A 15,736-nucleotide genomic window follows, 5' to 3' on the forward strand; every position below is an offset into this window, starting at 1 on the left:
TTTTTTCACTTTTTGTCCTCATGAGAGTGAGTGTATTTGTCTTCACAGTGATTGGTCGAATGCAACGTCAGGCCATGTCCGTTGTCACTACAATGGGTGGTGTTGTGACAAGGTCGCCATAAATTACCTTATTTGGTAGCCGAAATACGAATGTTCTAAACCAGAATTCCACTGCAAGTGAAGTCAGCCTGACTGTTCACCTAACATACTCGAAGCACTTAGCAAACCAATCGAATTTTTCCGTTTCAGTTTGGTGTTGTGCGACATATTCACACACGACCGACATTCAGTTGATGTAGATCGGTCCACGGTCACTGTCCACGAGATGAATGAATGCAACGTTATCCGTGTGAATGAACAGACCTCGCTCGATGGCTTTTATACTCCGTGTGATGCTTGTGATCATCATATGCCAGTAGCTATCCATAAATTAAACCGTCATTTCCGCTGTAATCTGTTTTGGAACGACTGACCTACCGGCCTGGGCAACTAACAATTTGTTTACGCAACCTGTCATCGGCCTCGTCTATCTCAGAACGTCCATTGCAAAACACATCTTCCTTGAGAAGTTGTCGTTTACATTTCGTTTATTTTGTTTGTGATATAATCAGATTCTTTTTGCTTTCAGGTCAGCTAGCACTATCGCCGCGTTCCGACCCTCTTGTCCAGTCGTCGCCGTCGTGAGAGATGTCCAAGTAGCCCGCTGGTGCCACTCTTTTCGTGGAATTCATCCTTTCTTATATCTCGGTAGGTTTATGTACTTCGACCACCACATCGGCGTGCTGGAGAATGGTCAATGTAACTAACGTAACGATATTATCGTAACTTGTCCACGGTTAAACGATTTACATCTTTATAAGAACATAGATGCTTGTTCGACAACTGGTGGTGAAGGAACCATTTTGAAAAATTCGCCCTATTTGCGTCGTCGCCTTCGCTGAAGCTTCGTATAGAATGGCCTTTCTTCAAAGGGATCTCTCAATAAATCACGGAAGTTCTCTTGCCGTACACCACATTTCCGTTACCTGATGTCTGATCTATTCACAAACAGTATTGGATCAGTTTCACACGACCTAAATGACCGTTCAGTGCATCTGCTTGGACGATTTCTCCCGATCCTAACAATATTTCCATCGCATCTAACCACATACTGTACAGAAGTAGGCGTTTTTTGGTGCTAATGGGCGAGCCTATTTCACATTCTGCACTCCGTGGTTGTGGGAAATCAGTCGCCTTTATCTTGTCCTCAACGCATATGTTAACACACCCTGTCAAGCTGTTCTGGGCTTTATGAGGTCCTTGGATTATCGAACCCGACCTCTGTCTCTGGACTTCCCCTAGATGGCGCGAATCTGATCGAAACGGCGAGACGTCAAGATAAGAATTCACAACGCGTACGCCATTGGGGTCGATTTTCCGTCACATCAGCAGGCATCATCATCCACGTGTTCTCACCATCTTTTGGGCCTCAGCCTGGGAGACTGAACTGAAGCAAGCTTAGTGTTTAGGTTCTTCATTTTTTAACCTTCAGGTGTTTCCTTCTATTGGTTTTCTGGTCTTGTGAAATGCGCGCACAGAGGTAAACGATCACTCCATGTGCGGGGAATATGCCCGGGACCGAAAGCTCGTTGTGTGATATACTTGTCCCCTCCCGTTCCAAATGTCCTTGCGGGAACTTCGTTTTTGCTTATGCCATTCTCAAAAAACTTAGGCACCACGGCAGACGCATCGATGTCTTCCTCTCGTGGCATCAGCATGTCGGTGATCTGAATTGGATAGGACCGCACAGAACTCTCTGTTTATTCGTTTTTTAACGAAGGCTGGTATCACGTCCGTGCCGTAGATGACACGTTTCAGCAGATGCACCAGTGCTTTCGTTGTCCTGAACTATCTTTGCAGCTTAGCTGTCATGCAAGCCGGTGGTCAGCTCCTTACATCTCAAACTTTAGTCATACTAAACGCGAAGTCTCAGAATTACCCTTGAATCACTGATTTATGAAAGCTCTGCCTTGGTAACCAACACAATAGCCTCGCATGTTGAAATAATTTGGGAAGTGACCTACACCCCTTCTCCACGCCAGATGCACTATTTCTATCATCATTGCTGAGTGAGAGTTAAATCATTCATTAAGTGTGAAGAAAAAAAGCGGAAATAGGCTGAGCACTCCCGACTGATTTGTTTATCGAGCTTGTGAATTAGATCCGTTTCTTCTTGTCAGAGCCTGATAGACGCACAGTGTAGTGTGAATAAGGATAAAAGAGTGGAATTATACAATCTGGCAATCAGCCTAAGTCCTTGAACCGATGCGAACTCGTATCGATTTCGGCTCACTTGTATTTGTTTCCTAGGCGACCCATCGGGTCTTGCCCAAGTTTACGTCGCCGTCTGTGTAAAATTAATCCAGCAGTTCCTGTCCACCAAAGGGGAAAATTAAATAGTTCTCCTCTCTTTAATTCAACTCCGGTGAAGCTAGATCCAATTTTCTTTATCTGCTCCTCACGGTCGCTATGGTATTGGAGGAAATTCCATTCCGGTGTGAACGGCACACACTACTGGTAGGAATGGTAAATAGCACTGAAACCTTATGGTTGCAGTTAGCTGGAAGTTGGTTTCAAAATTGTCTATTACTGTGCGCTTGTTCGGTCGGATTCTTTTTGTTGGTACAAGGTTGTGTTGGTCTTGTACTCGGTTTGCTAGGGTTCGTCAGGCCCGCTTCCACCGCACTAGTCGCGGTGACTAGGGATCGCTCATGGTTCTGCAGAACTATATCTGCTGAAAAGACCGAACCATTTTCCCAGCTGGATCACGTGTTTGTTTCGACCAAGGTCATTGCTCTACCATGGTGCTGTTGTCAACAGAATAAGGCTTGTAGGTTGATGACTCCTTGATCCAACGGATGGGTTGGAGATATTCATTTGTCCGCTACCGTGCCTACTCGTCCTGATAGTGATAATTATCGAGGTGGGTTTCAGGCCGTACAAGGAATCAACGTCGCACAATGCGGAAAACCACTCCTGTTTACTCATGGAATAACAAAGGTAAAATCTGCAGGGGTCGCACGCGTTTATTGCTAGTGCCCAATATCCGATTACACGACTCAGTTCTATGCGCCACTAATCAACACCGACAGCGTACCGGACGAGTGACTTGTGAGGAACGACTAAAGTGCTTATGTAAGACGTGACACAACGACGTATCGAACGGATATGTAGACTAAGCAACTGAACACGGTAAAAGTTTAATTGAACGAAACAATATACGAGAACACCTTTAGTCCGTACTTTGTGAAGCAGCGAAAATCTCAGTAGGACGCAATACATATGTGAATTCAGGTTTCTTCTGTGGACTCATCCGTTTCATGCAATCTTCTGTCTCTTTGTTTACATGTAGATGTTGCTATCTGCTCCCATTGCCCGCCGATGGCTTTTTTGTCAGTTCACCTTTCTGAAAGTAGTACAATGGAATCATATCAGAATCTCAGCTCAAGACATCTAAATGAGTAAGGCGTGAACTTACTGGAACGCATGGTGACAAAATCGAGGTTATGGAACAATAGAAATTCGTGCAGCCTACGATACATCTTACAGAACTCAACTGCGCCTAGTTTGTATTTGATCCAGTCCCACATCTGATCCACTCAGAGTTTAAAGTTTCAGGAAGGTGTCGCAATAGGCTTCTTACTTTAGACGCACCACATTCAGAATTGTTCTCTTCTATCTGAATGCAGTCTGAACTAATGGTGCCGTCTATTGTCTCTCGCTCTCTTTTTGTTTAGAAGAACAACTTGAGGATTGGTGTGAAGACATGGACGCAAGCATGAATGCTGCAATCGACTATGCTCGTTCTCGTCTGTTCGTTTCCGGCGGCGATCGGGTCGTGACAGTGACTGGATGGAAAGCCGGCCCAGGAGCAACAAACACCGTGCGCGTGGTCGACTTGCCTGCAGACGGGAAACCTGTGTGTATTGTGAATTCACTGTCCCGATTTGAAGTTGGAACTTGGGATGATTAGCCCCTTCCTGTGCCAGGGTTCTTCCTCTCCTCTCTTGAATGAGTGTCCTTTATTATATGTAATTGTGCATATGGAAGGTTCCTTGAAGACGCACAACTTCAGGGCATTTGTTGCTGGTGGTCCTTCTCAGGTGTCCTTTCATTCGATTATCTAGTCTCCTACCGTGCCACCCAGCCCACTCCCGATCCTTAATGTCAGTTTGATTTTTTTAGAATTTCACATGAATGCCACCAAGCAAGCCTTAATTGACAATCGCATCGTTTTGTCCTTAATGTAGTTGGAATTTTTTAAAAGTTCCCATGAATGCCACCAAGCAAGCCTTAATTGACAATCGCATCGTTTTGACTAATTGCGTTTTCTCCTTGTTCCACTGGCCTAACTGAACTCAGTACCTTTATGAATGAGATCACACACTGTGTAAATATGGGGACTTGCGGTTGTATATGTCGTTCCAATTTCCAAAAGGCACCGCAATACTCTATTTGATTCTCTGGTTGTTGAGGGCTTTAAAACGTTACATGATATGATCGAGACTTACCCATCCTCGTACAGGAACATGTTTCATGTGAGATCTCCAATACTATCAGGAATCCTTCTTTGCAGTTAACTTTTATTGATCTATAGTAAGCACTCGGCATCTCATTCCGTTGATACACCTAAACTGTTTCTGGGATAGTTTCTCACCAATTCACTGCGACACGCTGCTCATTCATTTCGCGTTCCAGCCGTGAGGATAACCAAAAGACGTTTCCCTTATGATCATCCCAGTTTCTTTCGTAAGATGTTCTGGTGAAACCCTTGGGACCGGTAGATAGGAAGTGTAACAGTGGCAGACGATCCATTTGCGATGTTCTGAAGATGTTCAACGCTTCGGGTTCGGAAGACAGTTCGGAATTCCCCTTGGGACTTCTTGACTTCCTGTGGGGTCGTCGTTGGATCTGTGAGATTAATTGAAGAATTTCATTGAAAATCGCCGGGACATCTGCGATAGCCGGTCCTGTATTAGTGATACTCGTTCGTAGGGGGGTGATTTCTTGTGATCTGATGAAATCGCCTTGATTATCATCATTCAGCACCAACATTTTTTCGGTACCTAGCTGCCATGCTACCAAAAGGAAGCACGACGGCTGGGATACTGTCAAGTTGCCCAAACCTAGACAGGGTATTCGAGAGACAGAGGTCAGGTTCGAATCACAGACCTTCTGGTCAGTAAATTCGCGCTCCAACCGCTTGAGCCATCTTGCCCTGATTACCTGTCTGCGCAACAGCTGGAAGTCAAGTGTTAAAAATTGAAAGACAGCAACTATGCACTTTTTAGTAATCCCACCAAATAACGAATGCTGCCTGCCATGGCCGCAGCTAGGAGGCATGATATGAATATAGCAGCTTGTATCGTTCTCCGTAAAGCCGACCCGCTTTCTTATTGCGGTGGACGCTATGCCTCATAACGAACGGCCGTTCAGATGCACACTTATAGCCATGGGAGACTAACTTCAGGTGAAATGTGAAGTTCTTTGTCCAACGTGGAAAACTAACGTACGTTCGTGGACTAAAGTAAGAAACATTTGGCTAGTTGCACGTGCACTAAGGTATTAGGCATAAAGTCGTAAGGCAAAGGGTGCCATTAGAAATATACCCCTCCCCCTTTCCCCCGGATGGTTTCTAACTACAAATTTACGGTACCGAAAACTATTCACTCAGGTCTGAGGAAGTCCCCTCCTCGTCTCTAGAGCTGGGGATGAGTTTTTTTCAAACTTGAAGTCACTCACTTCACTTCATTGAAAAAGTATATGCAATACGTGGTCGGATTGAGCCCGTTTTTTGGGAACATCACCAAAATTATGACCCAGTGCTGTATTCCACTTAATGTCTTTTTTAAATTGCAACAAAAGACAACATCTATGATAATGTGCGCACGGGGGGAGGCAACATTCAGGATGTATTCGACACAATTGTCGGGTTCTTCTACCTAATCAGGAGGTAGAAGATTATTGTTATCTTTAAGTGTTCAGTTTCATCTCCAGAATACTTTAATGCTTGTCAAGGTCATGAACTTGGTGAAACAGCCTTATTTCATGGAAGTTTCTGATATTGTCAAGACATGCAAGTTTATGATGGAGCACTTTAAAAAATGACATTTCCATTGAACACTCTGGTCATCTTTCCATTTTTACCGCATACGCACATTACTTGGGGGCCGTTTTGGCAACACCGGACCGAGCTCACTTTCTGATCTGAGATGGCATGTGATACAGGTTAGGTGTGTTCAGGACCCAATCCATAGCCAGTAATATCCCTCGCGGGATATTCCGTATGAAAGTTAAAAACCGACCTATTGTTTCCAACGGTTTTAGTCGTTACTGAACTTTGAAAGCACAGTCAGACATTCGGTAGATCCACTCGTTTGCTCACCAATTTGGTTTTCACGAGACTCTAAGCTGAATCCCAGCTGAATCTTTTGTTCATGATGTTCTTCCTCAACTGAATGTGGCGTACCAGGTCGCTCCATATCTTAGTTGGTACGATATTCCGGATATCGCAATACGTTGCATAGACTTAACACACTATTCATGAGGTTACAGCCCACCACTGGTTTTGCCCTTCTTCGGCCTCGTCAAGTAGGCGCTGTCCCAGAGTTTACGTCTGGGACTGTCGAAAGGTCTTCAGCTACCTTATGAATTGTGTGTTACGTCTACCCAGTCAGACATGCTCATGTTTCTACACTTGGAACACACTACGCACAAACCGAGCAAGTTTCTCTGATCTCTAGTTGGTAGGAATAACCATAGACACGGAATACCCTATTGTACGTTGCAGAATAGTCATTAATCACTGGCTTTCATGCCTCATGTAGACTGGCCGAATGGAGGTAACTATGACAGAATAGATACGTGAAAAAGAAAGTCTAATAGTTCATTCTCAAAACCATCGATTGAAAAGATGGGCCGAGTACTTTGAAAAGTGGTTTAGCTAGCCACCTGCAACACAGCCGTGGAGACAGTGTATGCGGCGAACGGAATGAACACCTTAGCTGTTCTCCAGAAGGAGAAATAAAGAACGAACTATATCTTCTGAAGCTCGAGAATATACCAAGACCGGACGATTCGTATCCAGCCGTCTCTAAAAAAAGACGGGAAGTCCCTTGTTACACCTTACAACATACTGGTGCTACATGTAGTGAAGGAAGGAGTGCATAGAATGGGGAAAGCCAACAGTCATTCCCATCTTCAAAAAGGGTGCGAAAGCATGATACCATCAGCCCGGTAGCTGTGGCAACGAAGGTGCTCTCTGGTCTCATCGTTCGAAGGTGGACCGAACACAAGAGAGGCAAATCTGTGAGCACTAAACAACGGGGTGCGCATGATACCACCCGGTAGCTGTGGCAACGAAGGTGCTCTCTGGTCTCATCGTTCGAAGGTGGACCGAACACAAGAGAGGCAAATCTGTGAGCACTAAACAACGGGGTGCATTTATACAATCACTCCGGCTTGAAATCTACTTTTTATTTTGTTGGTCCTCGAGCGTCATAGTTGTGTCTATGGAGCAAATGTGTGCCCCATAACCTTTTGCCCCCTTAGTTCCCAGTGTGCCAAATTCACTGGACTACTGAAAGTCTTCAGCAAGCTACCGCTTGAGTTCAATATGTCAGTGATGTCAGACAAAGCCGTACTGGCTTCAAACTCGCCACCGATGGGATCATGGAAGACTTACTCCCAGGTTCTAGTGTCTGGGTGGTCGAAGTGTTCCCAGATGGTTCACTCACACGTATCAAGTACGCAGACAACACGGATCGTGCATCTGATGTCACCGTAATGCAAACAATATCAAGTAATCTAAATGAGTCTGCTCCACAGTTCGGTATTGCCTCACGCTTGCAAACCTTAGAGTTCTGTTACGGGAATGGGTTTGATCGAACCTATAAACCGATTGAAGCATTAAATTTGTCTGTGGGATGAGCTTTATTAGTCCCGATAGCCCAGCTAAAGATCGTATTTTCAATCGAACAGGGAATCCGAGAAACCTCAACACTTAATGGCGTCACCTTATCTTTCAGGGGTCGAGTTTACAACACTGGTACACTCCAAGTTGCTATGTGGTTCAGAAACCTCTCCACTGCAACCTGGAGACGTCGAAATCTTTCGATGTTTATCAGTCGGTTTCTTAGCAGCATTAACCGTGTCTGGTAACAACGTCCGATCAGTATTGCCGAATTACCTCAAGTGGTTTTCGGAGAAAACAACTCACCCAGGATAAGAAAGCTTGTGATGCTCCATAGACTGGACTTGTTTTCGTCACGTGCTCCGTGTACCAATCGACCGTCTTTATAGGAGAGCTATTTTAGTACCACCACGTGAAGGGTGGAAACGAGCCAGGGAAGATGAATCAATGACTTGGTACCGATGCCATTAGGGTCAGACTCATCTACGCCGGTCAATGCCGTCTCCCTGGATGGAAGCACCAGGTTGAAGAAAGATGTGCCATTCGAGAGGTCAGTCAAGCGCATACATCAATTTTTCTAAAAATTTCATTACACAGCTCTCACCGATTCAATCCAAAGTCCACTATCACTCCTATGTTCACGCGTCCATCATACCAGTTGCCTCCAGTGTATAACTATCCTCCTATCTCCCGAGATCATTACCGAAGGAAAATGACGCGTCTGTAACCTTTACAACATGTATGTGGTTTTCAGCCTGAGGGGATCATCTGTTGCGGAACATAGTATGAAACAGGTTATGCAACTGAACCTTCCGAAGTCTTTGAAATTCTATGGCGCTGCCCAACCTGAATCTGCCAGTCTTTTGTGAATCAGTGTCAACTGGAGCGCAACAACCGACGTTCGCACAGCCCTCATTGCTTACTCCGGAGCTGGCTGCACCCCAACTTTTGCGATAGCACTTCATACGGCTTTCACTGTTCGATCTTTATTGCTACGTCTTTTACCGAACGTTCTACACCTGTAGCTGGCAAAAGTAATCTTGAAGTGTTAATATCTTTGTGTCTTTTTGCTGTTTCGATGAAATAGGATTGTATGCAATGTCTTGCGCAATCGACCGCGCTTTAGTTTAGTATCGACTTGCTGCACTCGCCTGCTTCATACGGCTTTCACTGTTCGATCTTTATTGCTACGTCTTTTACCGAACCGTTCTACACTGTAGCTGGCAAAAGTAATCTTGAAGTGTTAATATCTTTGTGTCTTTTTGCTGTTTCGATGAAATAGGATTGTATGCAATGTCTTGCGCAATCGACCGCGCTTTAGTTTAGTATCGACTTGCTGCACTCGCCTGCCGGTCATTCTCAACGAATCTGCTCGGTTGTCCACAGAGCAGTTCCTCAGTCTTTACTTGTATCTAACCATGTTATTCTTTCCAAAGTTAGCAGCTGTCTGGGTGGTGTCAAACTCCTTTCTGTAGACCACTGTGGAACGACCGGTGATGAATTGCGGTCCACCTCCTGTCATTCATGCTCTAAACCACCAATTGTCCCAAATCTGGAATGGTTGAACGAATAAGATAGGAACCACGCCTCCCCATGGCACAACAGTGATTGGTAGAGCTTCCCGGAATTAAGATGCCATCTTCTCTGGCACAAGGTTAAACGATGTTGCGCGTGGTCGAACAATCACACGTGTTTTCATAATGTGCGTTCGCTTCAATGCAGTCCAATATTAGATCATTTTCGTCGATAGTGCACTTGTGTGGATTTCCTCGAACTAGATCACCACAAACCAGAAAGGCGTTGTTATTTGGTGTTATACATCGCGACGCATTGTTTATTGTTCGTGTGGTGTGCAGCCGCAACTCAGGCCATTAGGATTCACCAGTGCAACTCGACCTGTGCACTCAGAAGGCGTTCGTACGCACCTTGAGTTTTCTATGGTCCACTCATCTGACATCTGGTCAATCAGGCCAATGGATCGTGGCGTGAACAGCCTTCACACTTACCCACAGTTTTTATCTTTATTCTTTTCTTGTATGGATCACTCACTTTTGGTTTCATCGATAGGTGTGTGTGTGTGTGTGTGGTAAATACGAAGTGTAGTGAACGGGTCAAACACTGCTACGAAAGTTTGGGATCCTTGCTTTGCAAACCATGATTAGCTGGAAAAAACAATACGGGCGTGTGACAGTTTGATTAAGAGAGCATAACTAAAATATAAATAGCAGTGCACAAGCAAACACAGATTGTTCTAAGAGCTCTAACGAGCTGTTGATGGTGTATCAGTCCAGTTCACTCGAGTAACGAGAAGTGATGCCTTCCAAAGCTATCAGTACCTTCTGATCGCACAACAAATTTGCTTAAGTTAGAATGAAACCGGCGGGCAGACTGAAAAGATCGATCCGAGTTAGTCAATTATACGCGAAGCCATCCTGTCCAAAAACCGTATTAAATCGCAAAACCACAATCTCCACACAAGGAACCTTTTTGAATTCCCGAACATGCCGCTCATGGGTAAAGATCGGAACCTCTTGCAAAAGCTACCTCTAATTCGATTCAGTTCAATCTCCAATCCGGCTGTAGACGGCGCACCAATTTTTGTTGTTTCAAGTGAGTGGGATGAATGGGGGAGGAGAGTCACACCTCTGAGACAGCGGCACATGATGCACTTGTCCGTCAACACGACTGATTTTACTGATCATAGCTTTCGTATTCCGTCACTATGTCAAGGAATGGCATGACTTGTAGATTTCCATAAAGGAAACTACTCACAAAGTTGCTGAAAACTCTTCGACAGCCCACGACCGGTTTCTCCCTTCTTGGGGTACATTAGGTAAGCGCAATCCCCGAGTTTCCGTCAACCCTATGATCTACTTGAACCGAAATTGCAGTTTTTGAGAGAAATACACTAATTCGCAAATCAGTTTGGTTTTCACGAGGTACTCAACTAAATCTCTCGTTTATGACCTGTAGATTGTTTCCACTCTGTATATGGCCGGGCGCAAAGGACTCTGAGTTGCACGCATCATTTAGATTCATCGTGTTCTAATCCGTGTGGTACTAAAAGTGTGACCGTTCGCCTAGCTTGGGTTGGTGGCTCCTTCAAAAAACCACTTACCTTATTTTAGCGTTGCTGATTTGATATCCTCAACAAGGATCTTTTCCAGATTAGCCCCGCCAAAAAATTAACCCCTGCCACCCAAAAAAGATTAGAAAAAAGAGGATATGAAATTTGTACTTTTAATTTTTATTAAAAAGGGTGAAATTGGGACATGTCATTAATAACTTGCATGAAAAGGTTCGTTTTTCGGTACCTTTGCCTCCAAACGAACTCACATAAGTAGCTGTCCACTAAAGATCGGTTTGTGCCGCACTGGCGTTTATTCTGCATCCTGTAGACGTGCCCTGCGTGGTTTTTTATGGCGAAATATTAGCGTTTCATCGATCTCGACGTGTGGACCTGGGTAGCCGATAACTTTTGGGGTTTGCAAAAGCCGCCAGGCGCAAACTTCGCGAAGAAAGTTCATCCAGTCAGCAGCGGTCGTGTGGCTAATAGATAATTCCTGTGAGCGGAATTTTATTTTTTCCAATTTTTTTTTGGAACAGCAATAAACGAATAGAAGTACTGTCCTAAACTCCATCCAAATTCCCTTTCGAAGACCGATTTCTTGCCAACAATGTCGGCATACACCTCCACCTGTCAGAAATAGTTCGAAGTGTTATTTGGTGACCATTGTTGTATAAACGTTGCTGATGGATCACTCCATGGCTTTGCAAAAAACGTATTGCTGTCTCCTTGTCATGAACGAGAGCTAAAGCGTCAGAAATTTCATTTAAGGTTTTACGTCCAAACGGAGAAAAGTTTTGCACAAAATGAGTCTAGATGCGGATAAGGAAATGTTTTTATCAAAAATATGTCAAGGTTGTGTGCGTACATTAAATTGGAGCTGGCAAATGGTGACGGGGCTCAACTTTTTGCATTCGTGGCGGGGCTTATCTGGAAAAGATCCCCCAACAGACCTGAACGAAGCTTCGAAGTGTACTGGCCATGTCTCTGATCCACAGAGCACTATGATTTGCAGAGCAGAATTGTATATTTTATCCCTGACAGAGTGATTTCAACACAGTTCCACAATTGTCGGAGGGTGGCTCCGACAAACAAATAAACCAAATAAACATGTACTTCCAGATACCGGGCGAGGTGGCCCAAGTTGTTAGAGCGCGAATTTACTGACCGGAAGGGCCGCGGTTCGAACCCAACTTCCGCCACTCGACTTCCCCTGTCTAGGCTTGGGCAACCTGGCAGTACCCCAGCCCTCATGCTTCCTTCGGGTGGCGTGGCAGTTAGGCACCGAAAGGGTGCTACAGCTGAACGATTTGATACCGCCAATTTTTAGTGTGCATGTGAAGCGCATATCAAGTCCTTCGCCTCTGAAGGATTTTATCCAAGAGTAACAGTTTGTCAGCGCATTAGATGTACACAACCGAATGCCTGCAGAATGGCTACATCCCCGTTGCTTGGTGTAAGCCGCAATTTTTCACGAGAGTGTTCGTAGAGCACGTTTATGTGGCGAGAGATTAGATGAGAGAAAATGGTCAGGCAATCCCTTTGATTGAATAAAGTCCGTTCATCCACCAACCTCTTTTTACGTCTTCTTCGGGTATACCGCAGATTTACGACCCCTCATCAACTTGTCGTGATGGCATAGTCATGGATTAACGGTTTCTAATATTATTAAACCTTCCTTTAGTTGACCCCGTACTTGAAAACCAGAGGTTCGTGTGTGACTAGATCATTTCAAACACCCATTTCTCCTGTATTTTGGAAACGCGGTTGAAGAGAATAATGCATCCTCGGACTGCAATCTATTGCGCGTTCAGTCAACACCTACAGAGTATGGAAAATTCCCATGATGCATACAGGATGCTTTGATCGAAAACCTTTCTGGGGACTTCCTAAGACCTTTTGACCAGTTAGACATTAGCTGACGTAGGTGCACAGGTGACAGTCTTCTCAGCTATTCTGAGCTGTAGAGTGGCACGTGGTACCATCATTAGAGACGCCTCCGTAGACAATATGAGTTCGACTAAAAGTTTGGCTAGGTTGCATCAACTTCACTTATCATGAGTGTCGAATTTGCAATGGTATTAATTAAGGCACAGCGCATGTATACTTTGCTGCAATATGAGGAATAGTACTTGGAGGAGGCACATGTGAAATCTAACCACGGGGCAAATATAACCCGGGTAGCTAAGTCAATGCCGACCAATCGACTCTGGATTGCCCCAAGTAAAATTATGTTACAAGACTATGGGAGGCAAACAAGGGTTGGAATTTTCGTTTAATTTATCTCTAACGCTGAGGTTTCCAAAGCAGGTGGCCAGCCAACGGAAAGAACAAACAGAGCTACTGTACAGATCCTAAGTACTAAATTCATGCTACCTTGTTCATTTATGGACCCAGCTAATCAATTGTAAAATCAAATCATCATATGCATGGAAGTGAAAGTGTAGCACAGGGGCGATGGGGCACACAGGCGGTACCGTGATTTTGAAGTTATGAGTTGCATACAACTGAGAAATTCACGAACCATCATTTAGTTTGCAATCACTCTCAGCTTGAGTACACGGGATGGCGTGTATGAGCCGGTTGTCTTGTTCATTCAATCGTTCGCCCATGTGTTGAGCGTTCCCAACAGCAATGTAAACCATCGAATACGGCGGTGAGGTGCCTTGAGCTTCTTGAATGATGGCCCTGTGTAATGTCTGGCCGACGGATCGATTCCATTGGTGTTGTTCCCCTAGTCTTCTTTAAGCCAGACGCTATGATGATGCTCAGGTGACAGCGACCTCCTCTTTTGTTGCCATGCTGGCACGTGCCTTTGCATTAAAGTCCGCTCCAAGGTCCGGACACCTGAGCCATGTTGTGTTTCACTCGGCCAGCGCAGCAACAAAGGCTGATTTAACCGCGCTTCTGACACATTTCGGTCAGGCCCAGTCTCGGGCCTATTTTTGTCATGTCCAACAGCTGGGTCATCCCAAGGTGAGACTGGCAAAAAGCCCACCACGAGTGGGATATGGAAACCTGTCCATCCTTGCTGTAGTGCGTTGGCTGTTCGGATTTAATCGGTGTGGCAGATGCGGGTACTCTGTCAGGCCCGTTGAAGGGACATTCGGAATACAGGACTGAGTGTACCATAATGGACCGAGTTTACCGGTCCGCACATCACTTTGACTTTCTCGCTCATGAACCCAATTGATTGTCGTACGATTTAACTTACTCATCTCTTTTTCAACTCCATCTGACACGTGTTATTACTGATCGCTTCGTGCACACGACAGCCAACCAGCATCTTCATGCCGGTCTAGTTAGTTCGAGGTTCAAGTATTTATGAAACTTTTTCCGATACAATATCGCTCCTTTTAAGCTTTCTCACTCAGAATATCACTGACCGATTCCCACAGTTAAGTCTGTCAAATTATTTCAAATTTCCTACATGTATGCTTGGTTTACCTATTAACGATGGACGGACAATGATTTATAGACCGACTTGCGTCAGTGGCGCTTCGTGTTTTTGCTCATTTTCACATCTGTTCGGAATACGTGAACCACCTGGCTCAACAGAGGATGCTTCCCCAACGAAACGGCTGTGCAATCATGCCGTGGTAATGTGATAAGCTCTTCAAATGGTGAGATATATGCATATAAACGTTTATGTTCGAGAAAGTGAACATACCTCCAATGGAATAGCGCGTAAGTCTTGATTAAAACGTGGGCCTTAGTCGCTTTACTAAGCAGTGCGTGTGTCCAGATACGACCGAACTGCATGTCTATTGGCCGAACGTATCTCGAACCAGTTAGAGACCAAATTCAGCATCTTGACTGCTCCTGCTTAGACCTGAGCCACCAGGTAGTATCCCAGCCCTCGTGCCTCCCTCAGCTGGTATGGCAGCTAGACACTAAATAAGTTCACCTGCTGAACGACTTGATTTTTTAGCGCAATACACGCATTTGCAAACAAATTTGGTTTTGCGCGAGACTCACTTGGAACCCAGCTGAATCTTTCGTTTGTGATGTTTCCAGGCAGGAAATTCGGCGTCCCTGCGTCCGTCTTAAAAGAAATCCCTACTGTTACTACTTTATACGTACAACGTTCTGTTCAGCATTAACGGTGAAAATTGTGGACAAAAAGGTTGTATTGTAATTGGATTTGTTTATGAGTAAACTTAAGAACTGGGTACTAAGTCCATCAGTCGAACAGTTTGCACTATACTGATTTAAACGACATTTCTGGCTCCACTTGTGACTCCATTTCAGTTCTGGAGCATCTCAACACAGTTCACCCTTATATCCAAATTATTCTGGAATTTGGACACAACAGCCAGCTGAACCTGTTTGATGTCGCTATCCGTAAGATAGAGTACGAATATGCTCAGTGTAGTTTATACAGGAAGAAAACCTGGCAGAGCACTCATTCAGTTCCACATGTTTTATTCACTAATGCAGAAATGCAAATCTTACTGAGCAATCCAAGAAAGTAGACCATGGTAAGCGTTTACCAGAGGAAATAAATTCTTTAGAACAAGTGTTCGCCATGATGAGCTATCCACAACGTTTCCCAATGAAAGTATGCAGTCCTTGAAGCTGAAACCGGAGATGCCCTGTATGTATCTCACTTTTTCCTTCGAAGAGGGTTCGATTTCAGTCTTGTTCACAAGAAGGCTAAGAAATATCATCGATATCATATATATATATATATATATATATATATATATATAATATAC

General features: G+C 44.6%; 2 protein-coding genes across 2 annotated transcripts in view; one reads left to right on the top strand and one right to left on the bottom strand.

Annotated features, from left to right (window-relative positions):
* Window positions 1-4,012, top strand: part of T265_09878 (hypothetical protein) — a gene marked incomplete at both ends in the record, with an annotated part of 22,179 nt that extends 18,167 nt beyond the window's left edge. The window contains 2 exons of the mRNA XM_009176085.1: window positions 629-747; window positions 3,777-4,012. Of these exons, the coding sequence (XP_009174349.1) occupies window positions 629-747; window positions 3,777-4,012 (355 nt within the window). The remainder of the gene's footprint in view (window positions 1-628; window positions 748-3,776) is intronic.
* A 680-nt stretch (window positions 4,013-4,692) lies between these two features.
* T265_09879 (hypothetical protein) lies at window positions 4,693-5,094 on the bottom strand (the record flags this gene model as incomplete). The annotated part of the gene is made up of 1 exon (XM_009176086.1): window positions 4,693-5,094. One exon carries the CDS (start codon window positions 5,092-5,094, stop codon window positions 4,693-4,695), a length of 402 nt encoding a protein of 133 aa, XP_009174350.1.
* Between the last annotated feature and the right edge of the window lie 10,642 nt (window positions 5,095-15,736).

This window comes from Opisthorchis viverrini (assembly GCF_000715545.1).
Source record: "Opisthorchis viverrini unplaced genomic scaffold opera_v5_316, whole genome shotgun sequence".
Taxonomy (NCBI): domain Eukaryota; kingdom Metazoa; phylum Platyhelminthes; class Trematoda; order Opisthorchiida; family Opisthorchiidae; genus Opisthorchis; species Opisthorchis viverrini.